This window comes from Nicotiana sylvestris, chromosome 6, assembly GCF_000393655.2.
Source record: "Nicotiana sylvestris chromosome 6, ASM39365v2, whole genome shotgun sequence".
In the NCBI taxonomy this organism is placed as follows: Eukaryota; Viridiplantae; Streptophyta; class Magnoliopsida; order Solanales; family Solanaceae; genus Nicotiana; species Nicotiana sylvestris.
The window spans coordinates 166,708,299-166,729,806 of record NC_091062.1 but is presented as its reverse complement, the minus strand read 5'-3'; the positions used below and the strand labels follow the sequence as shown (position 1 = coordinate 166,729,806).

At 38.3% G+C, this 21,508-nt stretch overlaps 1 protein-coding gene across 2 annotated transcripts; it reads right to left on the bottom strand.

Moving 5' to 3' along the window:
• Positions 1-11,173: 11,173 nt before the first annotated feature.
• LOC104231000 (SAC3 family protein C) lies at positions 11,174-19,961 on the bottom strand. 2 transcript variants are annotated; one of them, XR_711998.2, is made up of 10 exons: positions 19,575-19,961; positions 18,844-18,944; positions 16,462-16,683; positions 13,570-13,788; positions 13,364-13,449; positions 13,158-13,254; positions 12,667-12,759; positions 12,416-12,570; positions 11,352-11,577; positions 11,206-11,236 (listed from the first exon to the last, which is right to left on the bottom strand). XR_711998.2 is itself a non-coding variant. In XM_009783920.2 (9 exons), the coding sequence occupies exons 1-9, from the start codon at positions 19,798-19,800 to the stop codon at positions 11,559-11,561; spliced, it is 1,218 nt and encodes a 405-aa protein (XP_009782222.1). In that variant the 5' UTR covers positions 19,801-19,961; the 3' UTR covers positions 11,174-11,558. The 2 variants fall into 2 exon arrangements, 1 of the variants encoding a protein (XP_009782222.1); XM_009783920.2 differs by having other exon boundaries at positions 11,174-11,577.
• Positions 19,962-21,508: the final 1,547 nt, after the last annotated feature.

Genomic DNA, 21,508 nt, shown 5'->3' with positions numbered 1-21,508 from the left:
CCTGCTCTCTCTACACAATTCCAAAATTCTACCAAAATCTCATCTGGCCCGGTTGCTCTGCCCCTACTCATCTTATGAATATCCCCCACGACCTCCTCGACCTCAATACGCCTACAATGTCTGAAGTCATGGTGACTCTCGGAATGCTCCAATTCGACTAGCACAATATCACGATCCCCTTTTTCATTCAGAAGTTTATAAAAGTAAATCTGCTATCTCCTCTTAATCTGGGCATCTTCCACCAATACTCTACCATCTTTGTCCTTAATGCATCTCACTTGGTCCAAATCTCGAGCCTTCCTCTCTCTCAACTTGGCTAGCCGGAATAACTTCTTCTCCCTGCCTTTTTCCCCCAGTTCCTCGTACATATGACCATATCCGTGACTGACAATTTAGCTTCCTTCCTAGCTACCTCATATCTCTCCATGCACGCTTGCCTCTCTTCCTTACCTATGCTCTCCACTAACTTCAGGTATGCCGCCTTCTTCGCTTCTACTTTGCCTTAGACCACTTCATTTCACCACCAATCTCCTTTGTGCCCACTAGAGACACCGGTTGGGACCCCTAACACCTCTCTCGTAGATTCCCTTATACTGTTGCTATCGCTGACCACATAATGTTCGCATCCCCACTACTCTTCCAAGCTCCCATAGCTGACAACTGATACTCTAACTCTTGGGTTTTATCCTTAGTCAAGGCTCCCTACCTGATTCTTGGTTTTCCCTGAGCATACCTTTTCCTCCTCTTAAACCTAATAACAACATCTAGCACCAACATTCTATGTTGCGTCACGAGTGTCTCACTCGGAATCACCTTGCAGTCCTTGCACAACCCGTTGTCACACCTCCTAAGGAGGAGATAGTCAATCTGAGTCTTCGCTACCGCATTTTGAAAAGTAACCAAATGCTCTTTCCTCTTCGGAAAGTTAGAGTTCGCAATCACCAACCCAAAAGCCTTAGCGAAGTCCAACAATGAGGTACCTCATCCGTTCCTCTCCCCAAAACCAAAGCCTTCATGTACCTCGCCATAGCCACCTACGGTCGCCCCAATATGACCATTGAAATCTCCTCCTATGAATAGCTTCTCAGCAAGCAAAACCTGGCGCACAATCTCATGTAACCCCTCCTAGAAGCGTCATTTAACCTCCTCATCTAGGCCCGCATGTAGCGCATAGGCGCTAACGACATTCAGGGTGTACTCTCCAACCACCAACTTAATAACCATCAATCTATCATTCACTCGTCTAACCTCAACTATGGACTCTCTGAGTTCCCTATCCACCAGGATACCCACTCCATTCTTACCTCTATGGACTCCTGATTACCAAAGTTTATACCCGTCCGCATCCTTCTCCCTCTACCCTACCCACCTAGTCTCCTGGACACACGCTATATTGACCCTTCTCTTCTAGAGAATCTTCGCCAACTTTATAGACTTACTTGTCAATGTACCTACGTTCCATGACCCGATTCTTAACCTATAGACGCCCATGTTTCCTTTACCTCCCTTGCCTCTCGACCCACCCCCTAACCCTCCTCTTCTAGAGGCACACCTTAAGTTTGAAAATAAACTCAAAAAGGCAAAATTGAGTCTTTGTGCTGAGCTTGGAAGAAGTAGACAACCTCAGGAAAATTTAAGAAAGGTTAAAAATGACCTAGATAAATCTCTGAAGTGGACCTGATTCTCTGACATAATCACTTTCATGTATAAAAGTAATGGGGGGAACAATCAGGGAATCGAGTTCCAAAAGAAAACAACTCCCTACACCCCACTACACCCCACATAGCAAGTATGTTATTGTGCCTGATAACTGGCTTTGCACTCACTGTGGTAATATTGGTCATTACAAAGATTCTTGTAAAGCAAGGTTTTAGTCCCAACAGAAAAACAAAGTTTTTGTTGAAAATGTATCTACTGCTAAGGAACTTGTTTCTCTTAAAAAGAAATGTGTGATGCTAGCTTGGAAAAAAAGAAGTCTAATCCGCCCCTTTCCTCATTACAAGGTACCCAAACTTGTTTGGGTTCCTAAGTCTAATCTCTGACTTCCTTGTGCAGGCAACAGTGAAATGAAGCAGCCAAAAATAGTACATGGATACTGGTTGTTCTAAACACATGATTGGAAGTACTAATGATTTCCTTTCACTCAAAGCCCTGCAAGGTGGGAGTGTGTCCTTTGAAAATGGCAAAAAGTGATACATTCTGGGAGTTGAAAAAATTGGGAAGACACTCACTCACTCAATTAAAACTATATGAATGGCTTGAAATACAACCTGCTGAGTGTCTCTCAAATCTGTGACAAAGGAAACAAAGTGGAGTTCTTATCAAAGTCTTGCATTGTCACCAATCTTATGACTGGTGAAGTAGTTATGGTGGCAAAAAGATTTAAAAACATCTACGTCGCATACTTTGAGCCTCTGAATAGTGGTGATCTTACATGTTTGAGTGTTGTTGATGATGATGCTGAATTGTGGCCCAGAAGATTAGGACTTGCAGCTTTACTATGTTGAACAAGCTAATCAAGAAGGACCTAGTTTGTGGGTTGCCGAAGTTAAAGTTCAAAGATTACAAGGTGTATGATGCATGTGTGAAAGGGAAGCAAGTCAGGTCCTCATTCAAGCCAAAGAAGGAAGTGAGCACCTCAAGGCCGCTTGGTCTTCTCCATATAGATCTGTGTGGACCTATGAAGATGCCCAGTAGATGAGGAAAGAAGTAAATCTTCGTTATTGTTGATGACTATTCCAGATTCACATGGACCTTGTTTCTTAGAACCAAAGATGAGACCTTTCCAGTCTTTGCTGCCTTTGTTAAGCAGATTCAAGTGAAGATAAGCTATAATGTTGTGAGCATAAGATCTGATCATGGTACCGAGTTTTAAAATGTAATATTTGATGAATTTTGTGCTAAAAATGGTATAAGTCATAATTTTTCGGCTCCCAGAACACCCTAAAAAATGGTGTTGTGGAGAGAAAAAATAGGACTCTTGGAGATATGGCAAGTACAATACTAATTGACAGTAGTGTACCAAAGAGCTTTTGGGCTGAAGCAGTGAACATTGCCTGTTATCTGATAAACAGGTGCATGATCAGGTCCCTCCTCAACAAGACCCCTTGTGAAATGCTAAATGGGAGAAAACCAAAGCTGACTTACCTGAGAGCATTTAGATGCAAATGTTTTGTTCTCAATAATGGTATGGAAGCATTGGAAAAATTTGATGCTAAAAGTGTTGAAGGAATTTTTCTTGGCTATTTTTCACAAAGTATAGCATACAAGGTGCACAACAAAATGACTCAATGTGTAGAGGAAAGCGTACATGTAATCTTTGATGAATCACACCACTCAACTGGGAAGGATTCACATGATAAGAATATCAAGATGGAGATTATTTAAAGATCCTTGGAGATGTCATTGATATGGCAAAAGAGAAGGCAAATCTGATGATTCAGGCTAAGGAGTCTAGTGAAGAAGATACAGTAGAACCTCTAGCTGGTTCGGAGGAACCTGGTCCCTCCATCACATCAACTGAAACTAAAAATAGAGTTGTTAATGTTGTACTAGGCACCCTGATACAGAGCAGAGAAGTGGTATTCACACTTCCATCGATGCCAATGATGGTCTCACATGGAGGAACCTGGTCCCTCACACCCTGAGACTCAGGTGTCTAACTGAAAACACACAAGCTTACATCCTCTCCAAAATGTAATCACTCATTTGGATTCAGCAATTCAGACCAGATCAAAGACAAGAAACATGTTTACTTTCTCGGCTTTTCTCTCTCAAATTGAGCCAAAAATTATTAGGGAAGCATTGAAAGATGTTGACTAGATTGTTGCTGTGCAAGAAGAGCTCCATCAATTTGAGAGGAACAGTGTGTGGCACCTGGTTCCTTGACCTTCAAATAGAACAGTCATTGGAACTAGGTAGGTGTTCAAAAACAAGCTTGATGAGTTTGGCACTACAACAAAATATAAAACCATGTTGGTGGTTCAAGGCTATAATAGAGAGGAAGGAATTTATTATGATGAAACTTTTGCTCCAGTTGCAAGAATGAAAGCCATCAGAATTCTTATTGCTTTTGCATCTCATATAGAATTCAAATTGTTCCAAATGGATGTTTAAAGTGCATTTCTGGATGGATATTTGAAGGAAGAAGTTTTTTTAAACAACCACATGATTTTGAATGCCATGAGCATCCTGAACATGTCTACAAGCTTGACAAGGCCTCAGATGGATTAAAATAGGCCCCTCGTGTATGGTATGAAAGATTGTCCAGGTTCCTTCTAGAGAATGGCTTTACTAGAGGAAAAAGTGACAGCACTCTTTTTTCTAAAGAAAAGAGGGAGGAACCTGCTAATTGTGCAGGTCTATGTTGATGACATCATCTTTGGTACAACAAATGATTCTTTGTGTAAAGAGTTTGCAAAGCTTATGGGAAGAGAGTTTGAGATAAGTATGATGGAAAAACTGAATTTTTTCCTAGCACTACAAGTTAAGCACACCTCTAAGGGAACGATCATAGGTCGGTAGAAATACATTAAGGAGCTTCTAAAAAGGTTTGAGATGGAAAGATTAAAGACCATTGATACCCTATTTCTATTGTCACTAGTTTAGGTATGGACAAACTTGGTTCCCCTATAAATGAAACCATGTATCAGGGTATCATTGGATCTATCTAGTATCTATAGTTAGCATGACTGGAATTGTGTTTGGTGTTAGTTTGTGTGCTATATTCCAATCAAGTCCTAAAGAATCTCACTTGAAAACCGCTACAAGAATTCTGAGATATCTTAAACGAACGTAGGATCTGGTCCTCTATTATCCCTTAGGAGATAATTTCGACTTAATTAGGTATGTTGATGCTGGTTATGTTAGTTATCTGGTGGATAGGAAGAGCACATCGGGCAGGGATCATTTTTTGGGATAATGCTTGATTTCATGGGGTAGAAAGAAACAAAATTCTATGGCTCTATCTACTGTAGAAGCTGAATATGTTGCAGTTGCCTTATGTTGCGCTTAACTACTATGGATCAAGCAAGAATTAGAAGATTTTAGTGTAGTTTCTGACTGTGTGCCACTGTTGTATGACAACACAAGTTCTCTCAATATGGCAAAGAACCCGGTTCAGCATAAAAGGACAAAGCACATTGATGTGCGACTCATTTTCTTGAGGGACAATGTTGAAAAAGGACTCATCTATATGAAGTTCTACAAGACATAGGCCTAGGTAGCTGATATCTTCACCAAAGTACCGAGCATAGAACATTTTGAAAAGAATCGACTGGAGTTGGGTTTGATCAAATTGAACTGAGAACCTGATCCCTCAATAACTGGCTATGAAAGAATGGTAAGGTGAATTGCTAAAAAGTGTTTTCTGGCAATTTCTAACTCAATTCTATCCCATTATAGGTAAATATGCATGGAAACTATAAGACAAACAAGCAGCATGACATTGCAATTTGTTAGAAAGATGATGCTCATATTTGCAAAATTAGTCAAGGAACCTGGTTCCCATGACTGAGGCTAGTAGTTCCTCTTACACTCATATGTATTTTGAACTGCTACTGTGCCACATCATTAATTTTTCCGCCCTTTCCCATAACTCTTAAACACAAACGTCAGACCTTTTTACAAACCTACTCGTCTACTAGTTCAATTGCGTCTATTTATAACATGTCCCTCTTTTCCCTCTAAATACCCCCCAAAAGACAAGTCTCCCTCATAACTATCTACATCAAAAGACATCAAACTCTCCATCTTTATGAAAACCCTCTCTTCTGTGTCTTTACTCTCTAAAATCCACCATGTCAGCAATATGAGTCTCCAAAGGACACCGTTGATATCCTTGTTGTGTCTTCATCTCATGAAGCACATCTATCAGGACCGGAGCCCTAACTTTCACCTACTAAAACCCCCATGTCCAACCAACCACCACCTACCGTCTCCTCCCCACTCTATCAAGTTTCGGTTTCCATCGTAGCCAAAAAAATCAAACTCTAAGTTTGTTACTTCGACCTCCCCTTCTGCTACCATGGAGAAAATGGAAGTAGATGGACTGGTGAAAGGAGAAGAAGGCACAGAGGTTTCTAGACAACGTGTTGAGGAAGAAAGTGTGGACAAAGTGGATATCACTGGTCTGTGTAGAGATGGTGTGGCTGCTATGTCAGCATCTGGTATATCTGACACCCCCACAGTTCAAGGGTTTGATCTGAATGTTCTAACATCATCAGTTAATGTTCCACTTGCTCTTACTGATTCTGCATTGTTGGTAAATGTGGGCGAGAAAGAAGATATGGAAAATATATTGTCTATTGCTACTGAAGGGAGTCTGATTGGGGATTCTGTGTCTAGTTGTGTGAATGTTGGGGTTCAGGGGGAAGAACAAGGGAATAGGGACCTAGTGCCTCAAGGTGACATGGCAACAGTCAGTACTACAGGAAAGCTAAAAGAAGGACCTGGTCCCTCTTCCCAAGAGGAGTTCTGTGCTCCTACTTGGGATGAAACTCCATGCTCTACTAAGACAGTACTTACCCTATCCCTACCTCTTCCCCTCACCTTGATGCAACCCCTTTAGACATTATGTATCCTGAAATGAAGTCTGTGTCAGAAGAAGAAGGAGATGAAAGTAAAGAGGATTATGACAATTTATCTATAGCCCAGTTTATCGCTGCTAGGAGTGATGGGACAACTACTTAAAAGTTTGTTTTTAAAAGACCCACCACTAGGCAGCAGAAAAAGGTTGCCCTTGACAATGCTTTAAAGGAGAATAAGGAGAAAAATAAGAGAAGAAGACTTGTGAAGAGTGGACTAGTTGATGAGGAGGATCTACCTCTAGCAAACGTTATGAAGGTTGATGATGAAGAGATGACTGAGGAACGTGCTTCCCTTGTCCGTAAATCTTCTAAGAAGACTTAACTGTCTAACAGAAGAATGTATCATCTACAAATGTTGGTGAAACTAATGGTGAAGAAAGTGTTGAGAAAGGTGATAGGAAAAAGATGTCTCTCAAGAGGAATCCAAGTGATAGTGAGGAACCTGGTTCCTCAAAGAAGGCCAGAGTTGACGTGTCTGAGATTGAAAGGAAAGCAAAGCTAAAGAAGCAAAAAGTCATGTGGAGCATAGTCTTTGATACTAATATTCTTGACAAGTTAGGTATGATGCAGTTGGTTGAAATCTGCGAATTCCAAAAGTGGACACATCTCTTTACTGTTCAGAGTCCAAAAGTTTATGAGGAGGAAGTTCGCAGTTTCTATGATGATTTGTTCATTGTAGAAGGTGACACCATCTGCTTAAAGGTCAATGGGGGTGGACTATGTGATTGATGAATCTATGCTCGAAGATATTCTTGAAGCGCCTGCTGAAGGGCTCTCCACAATTGAGGGGATCTGTTCCCCAAGTTTCAGGAAGCTTATTCTAAAACCTCAAGCTGTTCAGCAAGGGGAACGAGTGCACAAGAAGGCACTGCTTCCAGAATACCAACTCATGTTCGAGTTGGTGAACAAGGTCTTGCTACCATGAGCTGAAAGGGGATCCATTGTATCTATAGCGGACCTGGTTCTTTTGGAGGCATTGAACGGATACACTGCCATCAATTTGCTTGGGATTCTGATTGAGCACATGAAGAAGGTGACAGATTTTAAGGATGGAAACCATGGGTTTCCATATGGGTTCCTGCTCACAAATGTTTTTGAACGTTTTTAAGTCCCCTTGGGGAGAGAACCTGTGGGAACTCGTAAGCAAATATTCTCAATGAATACCTTGGAGGAATGCGAGTGCATTGATAAAAAGGGGAAGTTGGCAACTGCTCTACAATCTCTCAACTTATCGATGCTCAGAGTGCTGCTAATGAGGAGATCAGGAGGCTGAAGGCCCAAAATGCCATTCTTGAAAGTAAGCTCAATCAAGCCAGCACTGAACCTAGTTCTAATAGTGCTCAGGGTGTAGAAGTTTCCCGCTTGACGGCTGATAATGTAGACCTGAGGAAACGGGTAGAAAACCTGAAAGAGCAGCTAATCAATGAGTAGAGGGCTGCTAATGCTCGTTTGGATGGTCTTCTCAAGGCTCTTGATCCTTCATCCTTCCCTTCCCCTTCTGGTGCCCCCTAAATTGTCCCCTTGTCAGTGTCTCGTTTGTCATTCCCTGCCAAGTCTACAATGTCCTTTTTTGTTCTTTGTTCCTATAGTTGCTGTACTCTAGTAATGTTTATTTTGTGAACGTTTTGTAATGATGGTACTTCTACTTATTTTTCTTCTTCTTAAATTAATAAGTATCTTAGTCCTTTTTCTAATGCATGTTATACTCTTGTGTCCTGTTTTTAGCTATGTTGTGTGCACACAAGTGGCATGAGTTAACTTTGCTGGACTTCTTTTTGCGTTTACTTGTATAATTCTTTTTATGATGCCAAAAGAGGGAAGAAAATTGAAAGGGGAAAACAGGTTTTCAGGGGGAATATGGCTATATGGCTATTTTGCAGGGGGAGCAATATGGAGATCCGGTTCTCAGGAGGAATATCAATTCTAAGTTTGTCATTATCAAAAAAGAGAAATTGATAAGTTATGTGTCTTTGTGTTTTGATGATTTAACAAACTTCACATGAAAACCAGATAGGGAACATGATACAACTAGCCTCTCCGTGCTCAGAACAACAAGTCAAATGACTGGCACAAGTTCCAATGAAATTAGTTAAAGGAACAGCAGAGGGAACATATAGATATCAGTTCCTCCGGTCACAGTACAGTCAACTCTTACAGTTGTTAAAGTTGTTGCACTGCACATGCAATAGTGCAGCAACACTATTGAAGCATGTTGTGTACCGGACACTCTCATGTATCATCTTTGATGACCTCACTTATACATTACCAACATGAGGCAAGAGATTACAAATACTTACAAACCCTAAAACATATTTTACTCTCCAGTATGCAGCCGCCTTCATTCTCTCAAAGGCATTGAAGAACAAAACAACAACATAACAAAGGACCATATTCCAACATTTAATACATCGTGTGTCCTTAGTATTGTTGTGTCTTTGTTTATGTTATTCACTTGTAACTCCTACTCAGCTTATTTAGAAGCATCTCGTAGGACACCTTTTAAACTATAAACCTGTGATTGTGTTGACTAGAGTTAGTTAAGTGATTAGCTTTGTGATATAGTTATTACAAAGAGGCTTGCAATATAGTTATTGCAAGTAGGTGAGAGATTAAGAGTTTAATTCCTAGAATACAATAGGTTGTAATCTAAAGTTGCTCAGTTAGTGAAGTTGAAATCCTACTAGTGTAAGTCGTGATTTTTAATCCCGTAAGCTGGGAGTTTTCCACGTAAATATTGTTGTGTGTTCGGGGCATTTGCATCTATACCCGCTTTTTGTGTCACATTTTAACTTGTGCCAGCTTTGCAAAAAAAAATTGCACGCGTACACGCTTTTTCGCATAACTTCAGCATACGGGGCTGAAGTAGCAAAGGCAATCACGCAAAACTTCAGCATTCTAGTAGACGGGCCTGAAGTAGCAAGTGTGCTGAAGTTTTTGTTTTGTAACTGGCGAACTTCAGCTCTAGAGCTGATGTTTTTGTTTTTGTAACTGGCAAACTTCAGCTCTAGAGCTGAAGTTTTTGTTTTGTAACTAGCGAGTTTTTGTTTTGTAACTGTCGAACTTCAGCTCTAGAGCTGAAGTTATTTAGTTCATTTGTAAGAACTTCAGCACTATTTATGTTTGTTTGGGATCTTGGTCATCTGTATTTTGTTTGTAATTATGCAACAAGAAAAGAAAACGAGAGTATGCACAAGTCTAATAACTCATCATCATTCACTGATCAGTAAAGTCACCAATTTCAACAAAAATCTTGCAACTGAAACTAACGTGCCTCTGAACTAATTGGTTACATCAACAAGTAACGTAGTCTAAATTTACTATTACATAGCTTTGAAAGAAGAAAAAAGGGAATGATAATACAAGGGTCAAAATACAAATGACCAAGATCCCAAACAAACATATACACCAAGAATCTACTCATCTAATATAGTTACAGCTAGTTATTTAGTTCATTTGTAATTATTTATAATTTATTTTTAAATAATCTGATAAACATATTTATGGCAATCATCCCATAACTGAAGTTTCATAGCAACACCAACAACAGCAGAAGAAAGAAGAAGAAGAAGAAGAAGAATGAGGAGGAGGAGGAGAAGAAGAAGAAGAAGAAGGAGAAAGAGAAAGAGGGCTGAAGTTATTTAAAAAATGGGTACAAGTTAAAAAAAAATTAAAAAATAGGTATATGTTAAATGAAAGCGACCAAAATAGGGCGCCCCGTGCAATTTTTATTGTGTGTTCTACGAGAACTGATAAAGAACCACAGTTGGTGGACTCTTAATTTATATCAGATCCCATAATCAAATAAGAGACACTCATAGTCGTTATATCCATCGTTTTTTGAAAGAATTATTCTCAAACTCCTATATCCAAAGGACCACAAACTCTAGCCCCACTTTCTTAACTTGATCTTCTGCCATCCGAAGAAAAAACCTTGATCTTTTCGAAACAACATTGGAACAAGGAAACAGTTACCAAGTGAATGCACCGGCCAATAAATGAATGGCAAATTAGCATTTGCCATTACCGCTACCAATCAAATACTGCTCAATTGACTGCAAATAAGGAAAAAGAGAGTGCAATAGGCAATTTTGAATAGTGGATTTGAATCAAAAACTTGGAGGGATAAGACAAACGAGAGAGTATCCATGTGTTTCATACAAACGATCAAAGCCAGCTGTAAAAAGGTTCTAATGCTAAATGTTCGTATAAACGATCAAAGCGAGCTCTAATTATGCTTAAATTACCACATCAAAGCGAGCTCTAATTATGCTTAAATTACCACTCCCCTTCTTGATAATTGATTACGTAGTTTTTGGCTTCTGTACTAATTCAAGAAATATGTCCAACGAGCTAAGAAAATGGCATTAAAATGACAAGATTCTCATTTTCTTAACAATCTACTATAGAAAATAAGAGTTTATTTGCCGTATGATAGCCGCTGTGCTACAGCTCCTTGTCTGATGAAAGCCTTACACCTTGGTCCGACAGAATCACGGCGGCGTTAGATGACCCCAATCCCGCAGGTATCGTTCATAGAAAAAAAGAAGTAAATTCAACTAATATCTTTATCCCATCAACTAAGACTCTTGTATAAGAAACATATTTGTAAGCACAACTATTCGCCCAACTTTGTTCTTTCTTGTTCTTTTCTGTAAGGCATAAAGTGACAGGAATTATGATACAATGCCTCATGAGGGAAAAAAGGAAAGGGGGAGGAGGGAGAGAAATAGACTACTAAATTCAAGAAGTATGCAAAATACAAACCTTAAAACACATCTAAATGGAATGGTCTGAGGATCTTTTGGTGATGCACATTACTTTCAAAATGAGGTATGTATGAAGATCAGAATACTGTCACGTAAACTAGATCTAGAGCTCTTCTTATGCTGAATCTGAAGTCTCAAACTAGCTTGACCAAGCAAATTGAATGATTTTCACACACAACTTTTCGTGTCTCGACCATCAAAGCTCTTACAGCTCAACAGATAACCTGAAACAAATAGGTTGAATTAGCAGTTAGCTGGCGGAGCCTGCACTGTATCTGCAGCAACCATCAAGTTCCGAGAATGCAATAATTTTGCTTTCTGCTCTTAGCTTAGGAACAAGATATAGTAATCAATTTGTTCGTAAGAATGTGAAAAATTAATTTTTTTATAACTGTAGTGTCCGGGCTAGCTTGCGTGCATCTCGACTAATTTCGGGATACCTCCTACCTCCCACCAGTGCAGGTACTAGGTAATACTATCCACTAAGGCTTGAACAGATGGGATCCAAATCCCAAGTGCTTCAAAAATGTATGTTGGTCAACTACTGATTTCGAGTATAGCAAAAGCAAGTGAGCAGGTAACCACTATGGCCCGGAAATCCAGTTACTCCCATTCCTCAAGGGTTATGTACTGCTAGAGAGTAATAAATCAATGCCAGAGAAGATCGACCAATCAGCCATGGCATTGGATAGTAAAGGACCAATTAAATCACCTTAGAATCTTTAAGTATTTTTCATTCGCTACCAGAAGCAAAACAAATTTATTACACATCCATCTACATACATACATGAGAATTCTTTTTAGCAACATGATGGTTGACTTAGTGATAAATTGCTCCATATTTACTCTGAAGTTGGTCCCTGTCACACTAGTACAAGGTTATGTTCTTGGACTCCCCACATATTCAAAATACCTGGCAACTTAGAGCTCATACAGCCAGCCTACTTTCGCAAAAGGAAGGAGTGTTTAAGTTTGTTCTCCTAATCTAAGATCTTTCAGCGTTGCTTTAACGATTTTAATTGTTCCTGTAGGGGGATGAATGAAGAAATTTGTAGGACTCACCTCTCGAACCGTTCTGACTCCAGAGGATAATACTTGTGCAACCCTCCTTTTGGATAGATAAGAGTTGTTTGCTTGGTAGGCAAGCAACTATTTCCTTCTTCATCGATGGAGGTCTGAAGGCCACTGTCATTGCAGAAAGATTCTAACTCCCATTCCTAAATAACCATGCATTGGAGCAGCCAAATTCAGAATGTGGAGAGCTGAACCTTTTTTTTTCTAATCAAAACCCTTAATACGAGATAGGATTTTACCTTCATCATTAGGAATTTGGAAAGAGCTGCCAGGGGAAAAGGCTGAAGCTTGTATCCTCCGTAATTCACACAGGAAATAGCTAGTGCTCGAACCTTAGTAACGCAAATGAAGCAGATTAAGGGGAATCGAACTTATCCATAAAATAAAACATAAACAAAATGAGGGGGGAGAAGCAGAAAAAGTTAAGAAGGGAATTCTATACGAAGTAGAGAAAATTGTGAAATCACTAAAAAATGGAGCATTTTGCTTCTCAATGCCAGCATTAGTCAGAGATGCTTTAAACTAGAAGTTAAAGGATGCCATTTCAGACAAGCCTCAGTTTCCTGTTTTCTTCTCAGTAAGAAGGAGACTTATATGGTGGGAGAAGGATCAAACCCCAATTTTCTTCCAACAGTAACGAGAAGTGGGAGAGGAGTGAAAACAATATTTATCAGACAAATGAGAGAGCATATACCACAGAAATAAAATTTGCTGATATATAAGAACTCACCTCATTGATAGAAGGTTCAATAATGCAATACTGCAGGTAGGATGCTTCGGACTCTGTTATATGGATAAATTTCTTGTAGAAGCCCAATTTAAAGTATCTGTCACAAAATATTTTACAGATAAGAATAAAAGGTGGAACTTCCCATATACAAAAATAAAAAGTATTCTACTAGCAACTGCAATTGATACTAAATGCCTTTGATCTACCTCAAGATCTTCCGAGCAAAATTCATTTCTGTTGACTTCATAATGTGAGAAGGAACACGGCAGAACCATAAAGATAGTGTCTCCCCCTGCAAATCAAGAAGAACAATGTTTAGTGAAATTGAACAAAGAAAATGGTGATAGTTAACTGCAATTCACAATCTTATGATAAATTCAGAAAGAGGAAGGAAAAAAAATGAAAACTTAACTGTTCCTTGGGTTTTAGAATCAAGGTGGAGAAGTACATAAAAGGAAAAAAATTCAGCTTCATTTTCAAAGATGGATTCTGAAGTTCGATTTGCTTCATAAAGATTAAATAAAGTCACCAATGCTTTCGTAAGCTGCTCCATGTTGAGGTATGACAGTGAAGAAATATTTAAACCGCCACATCTTCTAAGCTTATGCTGGGATATTATATGAAATTTAACCTGTGGAGAAAACGATATTAGAGCTACATATTTCTGAACATTCTGCATTAATATTAAAAGAAGGAATAATTGAATATTTTAAGCTTAGTATCTTTACAAAAAAAATAATTTGCTTGGTTTCCTAAATAAGATGTTCACTTCTTGGGGAATATGAGTCGAAGCAATAACAAGAATATTTCTAGTAGATGTTTCCTTGTCATTACAACAAGCCAAACCAAAGATTACCAAAGAAGGGGGTTATATATAGAATACAACGACAACAACATACCCAGTATTATCCCACATTGTGGGGTTTGGGGAGAGTAGTGTTTACGCAGGCCTTACCCCTACCTTGTGAGGATAAAAAAACTGTTTCCGATAGACCCTCAGCTCAGGAAAGCATAAGCACCACATTAATGAAAATATAGACAAGGGACAGTACCAAAGAGTTATATAAAAGCAGAAACAACAAGATAGTAAAATGATCAACAATGAAAGAAAACAACGATTAGTCATAAAAACCTACTACCAACAGAAAGCGAGACTGCGTGCCAATACTACTGTTATGAACACTCTAGACTACCTACTCTACTACCCTAATCCTCGACCTCCATACCTTCCTATCAATGGTCATGTCCTCGGCCAGCTGAAGCTGCATCATGTCTTTTCTAATCACCTCTCCCCGCCTCTTCTTTAACCTACCTCTACCTCTTCGTAGGCCCTCCACTGTCAACCTCTCACACCTCCTCACAGGAGCATATGTGCTCCTCCTCCTCACATGACCAAACCACCTAAGTCGCGCTTCCCGCATCTTGTCCTCAATAGGGGCCACACCTACCTTGTCGCGAATAACCTCATTTCCGATCCTATCTAACTTGGTGTGCCAGCACATCCATCTCAACATCCTCATCTCTACTACCTTCATCCTCTGGACATGAGCGATCTTGACTGGCCAACACTCAGCCCCATACAACATCGTTGGTCTGACCACCACTCTGTAGAACTTACCCTTAAGTTTCGGTGGCACCTTCTTGTCACATAAAACACCGGAAGCGAGTCTCCATTTCATCCATCCCGCCCAAATACGATGTGTGACATCTTCATCAATTCCCCATCCCCCTGAATAATAGACCCAAGGTACTTAAAACTTACTCTCCTAGGGATGACCTGCGAGTCCAGCCTCACCTCCCCTTCCCCTCCTTGAGTCTCGCCACTGAACTTACACTCTAAGTACTCTGTCTTGGTCCTTCTCAACTTAAAACCTTTAGATTCCAAGGTCTGCCTCCATACCTCTAATTGCGCGTTGACACCGTCTCGCGTCTCATCAATCAATACAATATCATCTTCAAATAGCATGCACCACGGCACCTCCCCTTGGATGTAGCACGTCAGTACGTCCATTGCCAGAGCAAATAAAAAAGGGCTGAGTGTCGACCCCTGATGCAACCCCATCATAACCGGAAAATGGTCTGAATCCCCAGCCACCGTCCTCACTCGGGTCTTTACTCCATCATACATATCCTTAATCAACCTAACGTAGGCAACAGGTACACCTCTAGCCTCCAAACATCTCCACAAAACCTCCCTCAAAACTTTATCCTTTTCTAAGTCGATAAACGCCCTATGCAAGTCCTTCTTTCTCTCCCTAAAGTGCTCTATCAATCTCCTAATATATAGAATGAGGAGGATATTCTCTACATTGAAAAAAATAAATACTTAGCCTATAAGAAGAGAAAAAAATACTTATTTGGTGTATTAGATTAAGATTCCAATATAAGGAGGTGGGTGTTGTGTAATGTCAGCAATCAAGTCACAGACTATGTTTTGTTAGGCCTTTAGAAGACGGAAGAAAAGATGCTGGCATGGGATGTCGCTTCTCTAGCACTTATATGGACCATTTGGTGGGAGAGAAATATGAGAGCTTTTGAAGGAGCAGAGAAAGACTTCATACAATTAAGGAATATCCTTTTCCCCTCATTTCCTTTTCGTGCACCCACGAGGTTCCTATTTTTGTGTAAATAATTGGGTGTTTTTCGTAGAAAACCATTTCTTTTTGTAAGGTTTTCTATTTTTTGGTATACTTGTATACGAGCACATTTTTTGCCCTTTTTAACGAAACTATTACCTTATAAAAAAATGTTCTTCTCTTCTATTCCTTTACAAAAAAAAGTTCCATTTTTTTTTAGAAAGAGGTAACGAAATCATTAACAAAAGCACTCTAGGGGTGCATAATTACAAAAGCTATTTACATCAAAATCCAGTTGTTCCCTTAAATAGACTGGGAACAGATGAAGTCAACATGCAAGAAACTAGGGGATTGATTAGGAGAACATGGCCAACAGGTTAAGGTGGCCCAATGTCTAAATTTGTATCAATAAATTGGTTAAAAATTGTATCTAGTAGGGGATACAACATCCACATCTAACAACATATCCACTTCTTATTATCAAATGAATTCATCTTTTGAATTCAATCTACAAGCTTCTCAAGTTCCTTTATTGATCTTTTTCTGCTTTCTGCAGTGTTAAAATTTGCTCGCAGTGGATCTAAGACTTGAGGAAACAAGATTGAGATGCAGGAACCGTAGGATGTTCAGATGCAACCATATCATGATTCATGTATCTAGACACACATATACGATTCAGATCTAATTCAAGTTCTTTTGGATAAGATAATCTGATTAAATGAGCATACCATTCTCTCATACATAGAGACCACTCGACTGCAAGCGATATTTTGCATGCTTAGATCTTGTCTAATGGATCTCATCCTATCAAAGATGAAGTCATGAACCACCTCAAAGGGATGCTCTGTAGAGTACAGCAAGTTACTCAGATAATTTAAAGTGTCTTCCAACACTGAGAGAGGCCTCACATCAGAATCTTGCACAGTCTTTCCGGATATAGTCCTGCAGAACTAACAAGTGAAAAATTCAATAAACCATCATTGTGCAAAGACTGAAGAGTGAATTAAATTTTACCAAAGTATCAAAAGTAGATAAGAAAGACTCTGAAATCACTTCCGCCACAACTAACACTTGGCTTATAAGTATAACAACAATGAAAATGAAGTTGGAAAGGAGTAAAAAATTTAGAGGAGAGGAAAGACTGGTTAAATCCTATATTGTTTATCCATGCTGTAAATAAAAGTACTCCCTCTGTTTCAATTTAGATGACACACTTTTCTTATTAGTCCGTTCCAAAGAATGACACATTTTTACAATTGGAAATAATTCAACTTTAAACTATTCAATTTAACTCATTTTACTCTTAATGAGAAATTTTTATAACTACACAAATGTCATGGCCCCACAAAGCTTTTACCCCTTAAGCTTTTAAGACCACAAATTTGAAAAGTCTTTTTTTTTTCTTAAACTCCATACTGAGTCAAAGTACCTCATCTAAATTGAAACGGAGGAAGTAATACTTATGCATCAAGTCAATTTTGAACCTTAGCCACGCCCACACGGGGATAAATTGTTTTTGATAACCGTGGTGTTCGGGCCAACTTGCGCGCACCGCGACTAGTTTCAACCGGTACTTGCAACCTCCTACCAACACAGGTACTGGGTTACTCTGTCTACCAAAGTAAAGATGGATGGGAAGAAATCACCTTGTGTTTTTGCCTCCACTGAGATTTGAACCTGAAACCTCATGGTTCTCAATTCACTTCCTTGACCACTAGGCCATACCCTTGGGAACCACACAGGGACAAATCAGCCAGGACAAAAGTCACTCTTATATGGACTTCATATGTTCAGAACTCCAGCAACTTTTGGCTGGGATAGGATTGCATCTTGATTACATTTTTGTTTAAAAAATATGATTATTACCTACTAACTGCTACATGGAAAAGATATGCTATAATGGAAATACAGAACTTTTTTAAGACATGAATGTATTATTCCTTTTGACCATTGAAATAAAATTCTGTTGTACTCAAACATAGCAGAAGAAACAGCTGTTGGAATCTATAATATACTGCTTTGGGGTATACTTTGAAATGATAAAAATGAGAATTTTCAGTGATCTATCTTTGTTCATCCCTTCAGAGCTCTGCATTTTATTGCAGGTTCAGTTCCTTTTGAAACTTTCTGCACAAAATTTCTTTTGTCCTAAGCGATTTTGTTGATCTTTTATCCTCTCCAACATTATGGAGTAGCGTTTCAATTTGATGCTTTTAGCTATGGACTACAACGTCAATAATTCTTACACATGAAAGTTGGAGCAGGTGGTCTTCTACCTTCAAATTCAAAGAAAAAAAATTTAGGCCCTCTAACTTCTAGGGAACAAGCACGTTCTGTTATCCTTGATGAAATGCGCTTGACTTTGTTGGCATTAACCATTTTGTACAAATATCTACAAATTTGGCAGTAATTAGTCAATGCATGGTAGGGAAAATTGTTTGATATTGTACAAGCCACCAACTTGTTCTACTTCCTTATATTGAGTTGCTTTACGTTTGTTGTATTCACCAACTCACCATCTCTCGTACAAAACCTCAAAACTGAATAGTCACTTAGCATTACCTAAAAAAGTTTCGGGGAGGGGGGGGGGCATTGTAGTGTCATAAAACTGTTATACGACAGTCCACGCAAACTATTACCTTTTATGGCGCAAAAAGCAACAAAAATACGTCCTACCACCTGTATTATCAATGAACATCAAAACATTTACTTTCTAATCCATTATTTTATATTGATGCTCACAAAAGGGCCATTAGATGCTTGATGAGCTATTACAATTTAAACTGTTTCCACAATTTTTGACAAGCTGGTTAAAATCTAGAAATGTTTTGTCAAGTGAAACACAGAGCTAGTTAAGATCAGTCAATCAAACAAATTAATTTCAACTATCAACTAAACCTCAATACCAATCCAGTGTTGGCCATGAGAATCTCTGTATCCATTTGGCTATTTTAGTATTCAGAAGATTCATCATAGATAAATTCTTTTATACTGGTCATCAACCTGCCAACCTTCCTCTTTCTAGACCAGCTATGCTTGGAGTTCGGTTGATCAAACAAAAAGGGTAAAGAAATTACACCTGCTCGCTAGAATACCCAAAATATTACTACCTTTTTAACAGCAAGGCTTGGTGATGATTTGGCAGGATTTCCATATAGCCTCTCGAACACAGCTAAGTCTCTCAGCCGCTCTCGCTTTTCCCTCTCCTCAACTGCAATTTATTTTTCCAAGAAAAAGACAACTTATTTCAAGTTGCAGGTTCACATGGACCCAGAGGCGGATCTGAAATTTAAACTTTATGAATTCAACCTTTAAGGTTTTTAGTATTTAATCCATTATACTTTTAAAATTATGAGTTCATATCTACTATTTGCTGCAATTTTAATTGATTTTTACATATAAATTCATGCTCCGCACCGAAAGTTATGGGTTCAATTGAACACGGTTCCGCACTATTGGATCCGCCCCTGCATGGACCAGGATTTAAATGTAGCAACTGCACCTCTTTATACAAACACAAACGCAGATAGAGAAATACAACACACATACTTCATAAAATTTTATACTTCAAATTTTCTATATTATCCAGTTAGACTAACAATGGGTTACAGGAAGCAGAAAAAATTCCTGTTTACAACGACCCAGTTAATTTCCCCTGGTTAAGTGATAAATTAAATCAAGTTAAAAGTTTATGTATTTATTGATTTGATACAAACATAGTTTAAGAAAGGTTTTTTTTTTTGTTTGTGTACCAGGTTATATGTTAGATTCCACCTTTGCGCACACAAAAAAGCATAATATGTCAACCCAGAAAGGGGAGAAGTGAGGAAATAGGTGATACCAGGACACATGAAAGGGCAGGTTCCAACTAAGGGAGATAAATTCTGAATATCATCAATATCTCCATCAATGGCGGCTTTATTGTCCCAATTGCTAGAGCTTGCCTTCTTCCGTTCTTCTGAATTGACATTTTTGGTCGAGTTGCGGGAAGGATGGAAGGATCTGGAAGAAGAAGAAAAGTTGACTCCCCCTCTTGGCCTGTACGGCGGTGGATTCCTCCCCGCCATGGATCGGCCGTATGCGTAATTAACTACCACTTGATCGGAAACAGAAAAAGGAGCACTTTTTTTAGTGTTTTCACCAGCTACACTTTTTCATTTTAAAGGGCAATTCAAGTCACCTGCGTTAAAAAAATTCTGCATTTCGAAAAAGAAAAGAGTAGTATATTTTAAATCGAGTCGCATCGTTTTTATGCCAGGTATAGTTTCCAATTCCAGTCCCCCCTATCGCTTTCCATTTCTTTACGGGATTGTTTGGTTGGAATACGATTTATATCGGTATAGGTTATGTTGGGATTAATTATAATGTGATGGTTGTTTATTCATTATTTGGTATATTATATTAAGAATGATAATTGCATAATTTATAAAAAGAATGTATAAATTATACCGGTGCTAATTACCCCACCTTCTATAAGGTATAGGTTATCCCGGTATTAAAATTAACTCCGGGATAACTTATACCTGATTTGCTAACCAAACAGTATATTAAGATGACATTAAATTTTTATACCACTCTTATACCTTCTTATACCTCATACCAAACGACCCTTACAAATATATGTAAACCCCTCAATTTCTCCTCTATCTTCGTTTAGTCTCAATTTCAACTCCCAATGGACGAATATCATCCATTTTCTGTGAGTAGAATGTGCAATAAAATTAAAAATACTAGTAATACAACTAAAAATACAAGAATCAATAAATATCCAAGAATTTATTTTGTTTTAGGTAATTTGCATATTAATACTTTACTTTTTAAACATACAAATAAATGTTTATTGACTCCATAAAGTACAAATTCATAAACTTTATAGTACAAAAAACTCTTTGAAATATTACTTGTCAAATGAAAAATAGTTTGACTTCCAAAATACAGTTGTATAAGTATCATATTAATATTAAATGAAAGAAAACAATTTTTAAAAATTACATAATTATAGGTCCTTCACTCTCATAGGAACTAATTACAAAGACCTCACTAGATTTCGTTCTTCAACGCTTATTTCTTTTGCACATCGAAAGTTACAGAACCTTATTTTAAAGTTTAATTAAACTTCTTTTCACGCTCTTAATGTTATTTAAAATAAATATGTTTAGCAAATTAAATACGCCAAAATCTTAGGTATTGTAAGTATTCCTAATTTGTTTGATATTTTTAACTTGATCTAAATTAATCGATACAGTGGGTAAACTGTACCATGTTTATTTATACAAAGGATTACCCTCTTTATGTATCCAAATATCATCATATTGTATGTTACACCATTAGGCTGTAGATGATATTCATATACGTTGATAGAAATATTTTCGATGCTTACTTCATATTCCTTGACTATACCAAGTTACCAACCATATATTAAGGCACCATCAGCGGCGGATGCACATAGAGAGTTGTGGGTGCTTAAACACCCATTAATTTTGACCATATTAATTAATTTATATAGGCAACAATACAAATATTTAGATAAATATTGAGTGAGCAATCACAAGTAAATTCATTTTTCCTCTTCTTTTGAAGTTTTTATCGGCGAGCACGCATAACTTTAAAATCCTGGATCCGCCACTGGGCACCATATGTACAAAGGTCTATACTCAAACTAGCTTTATGCATACTCGAGAATACTTGTGAATGTATTTTTTTCACTTCGTTGGATCGAGCAAATGCATGAAAGCAATTTTGGTGAGCGAAATTGCTTACTGAAATTTGAAATGG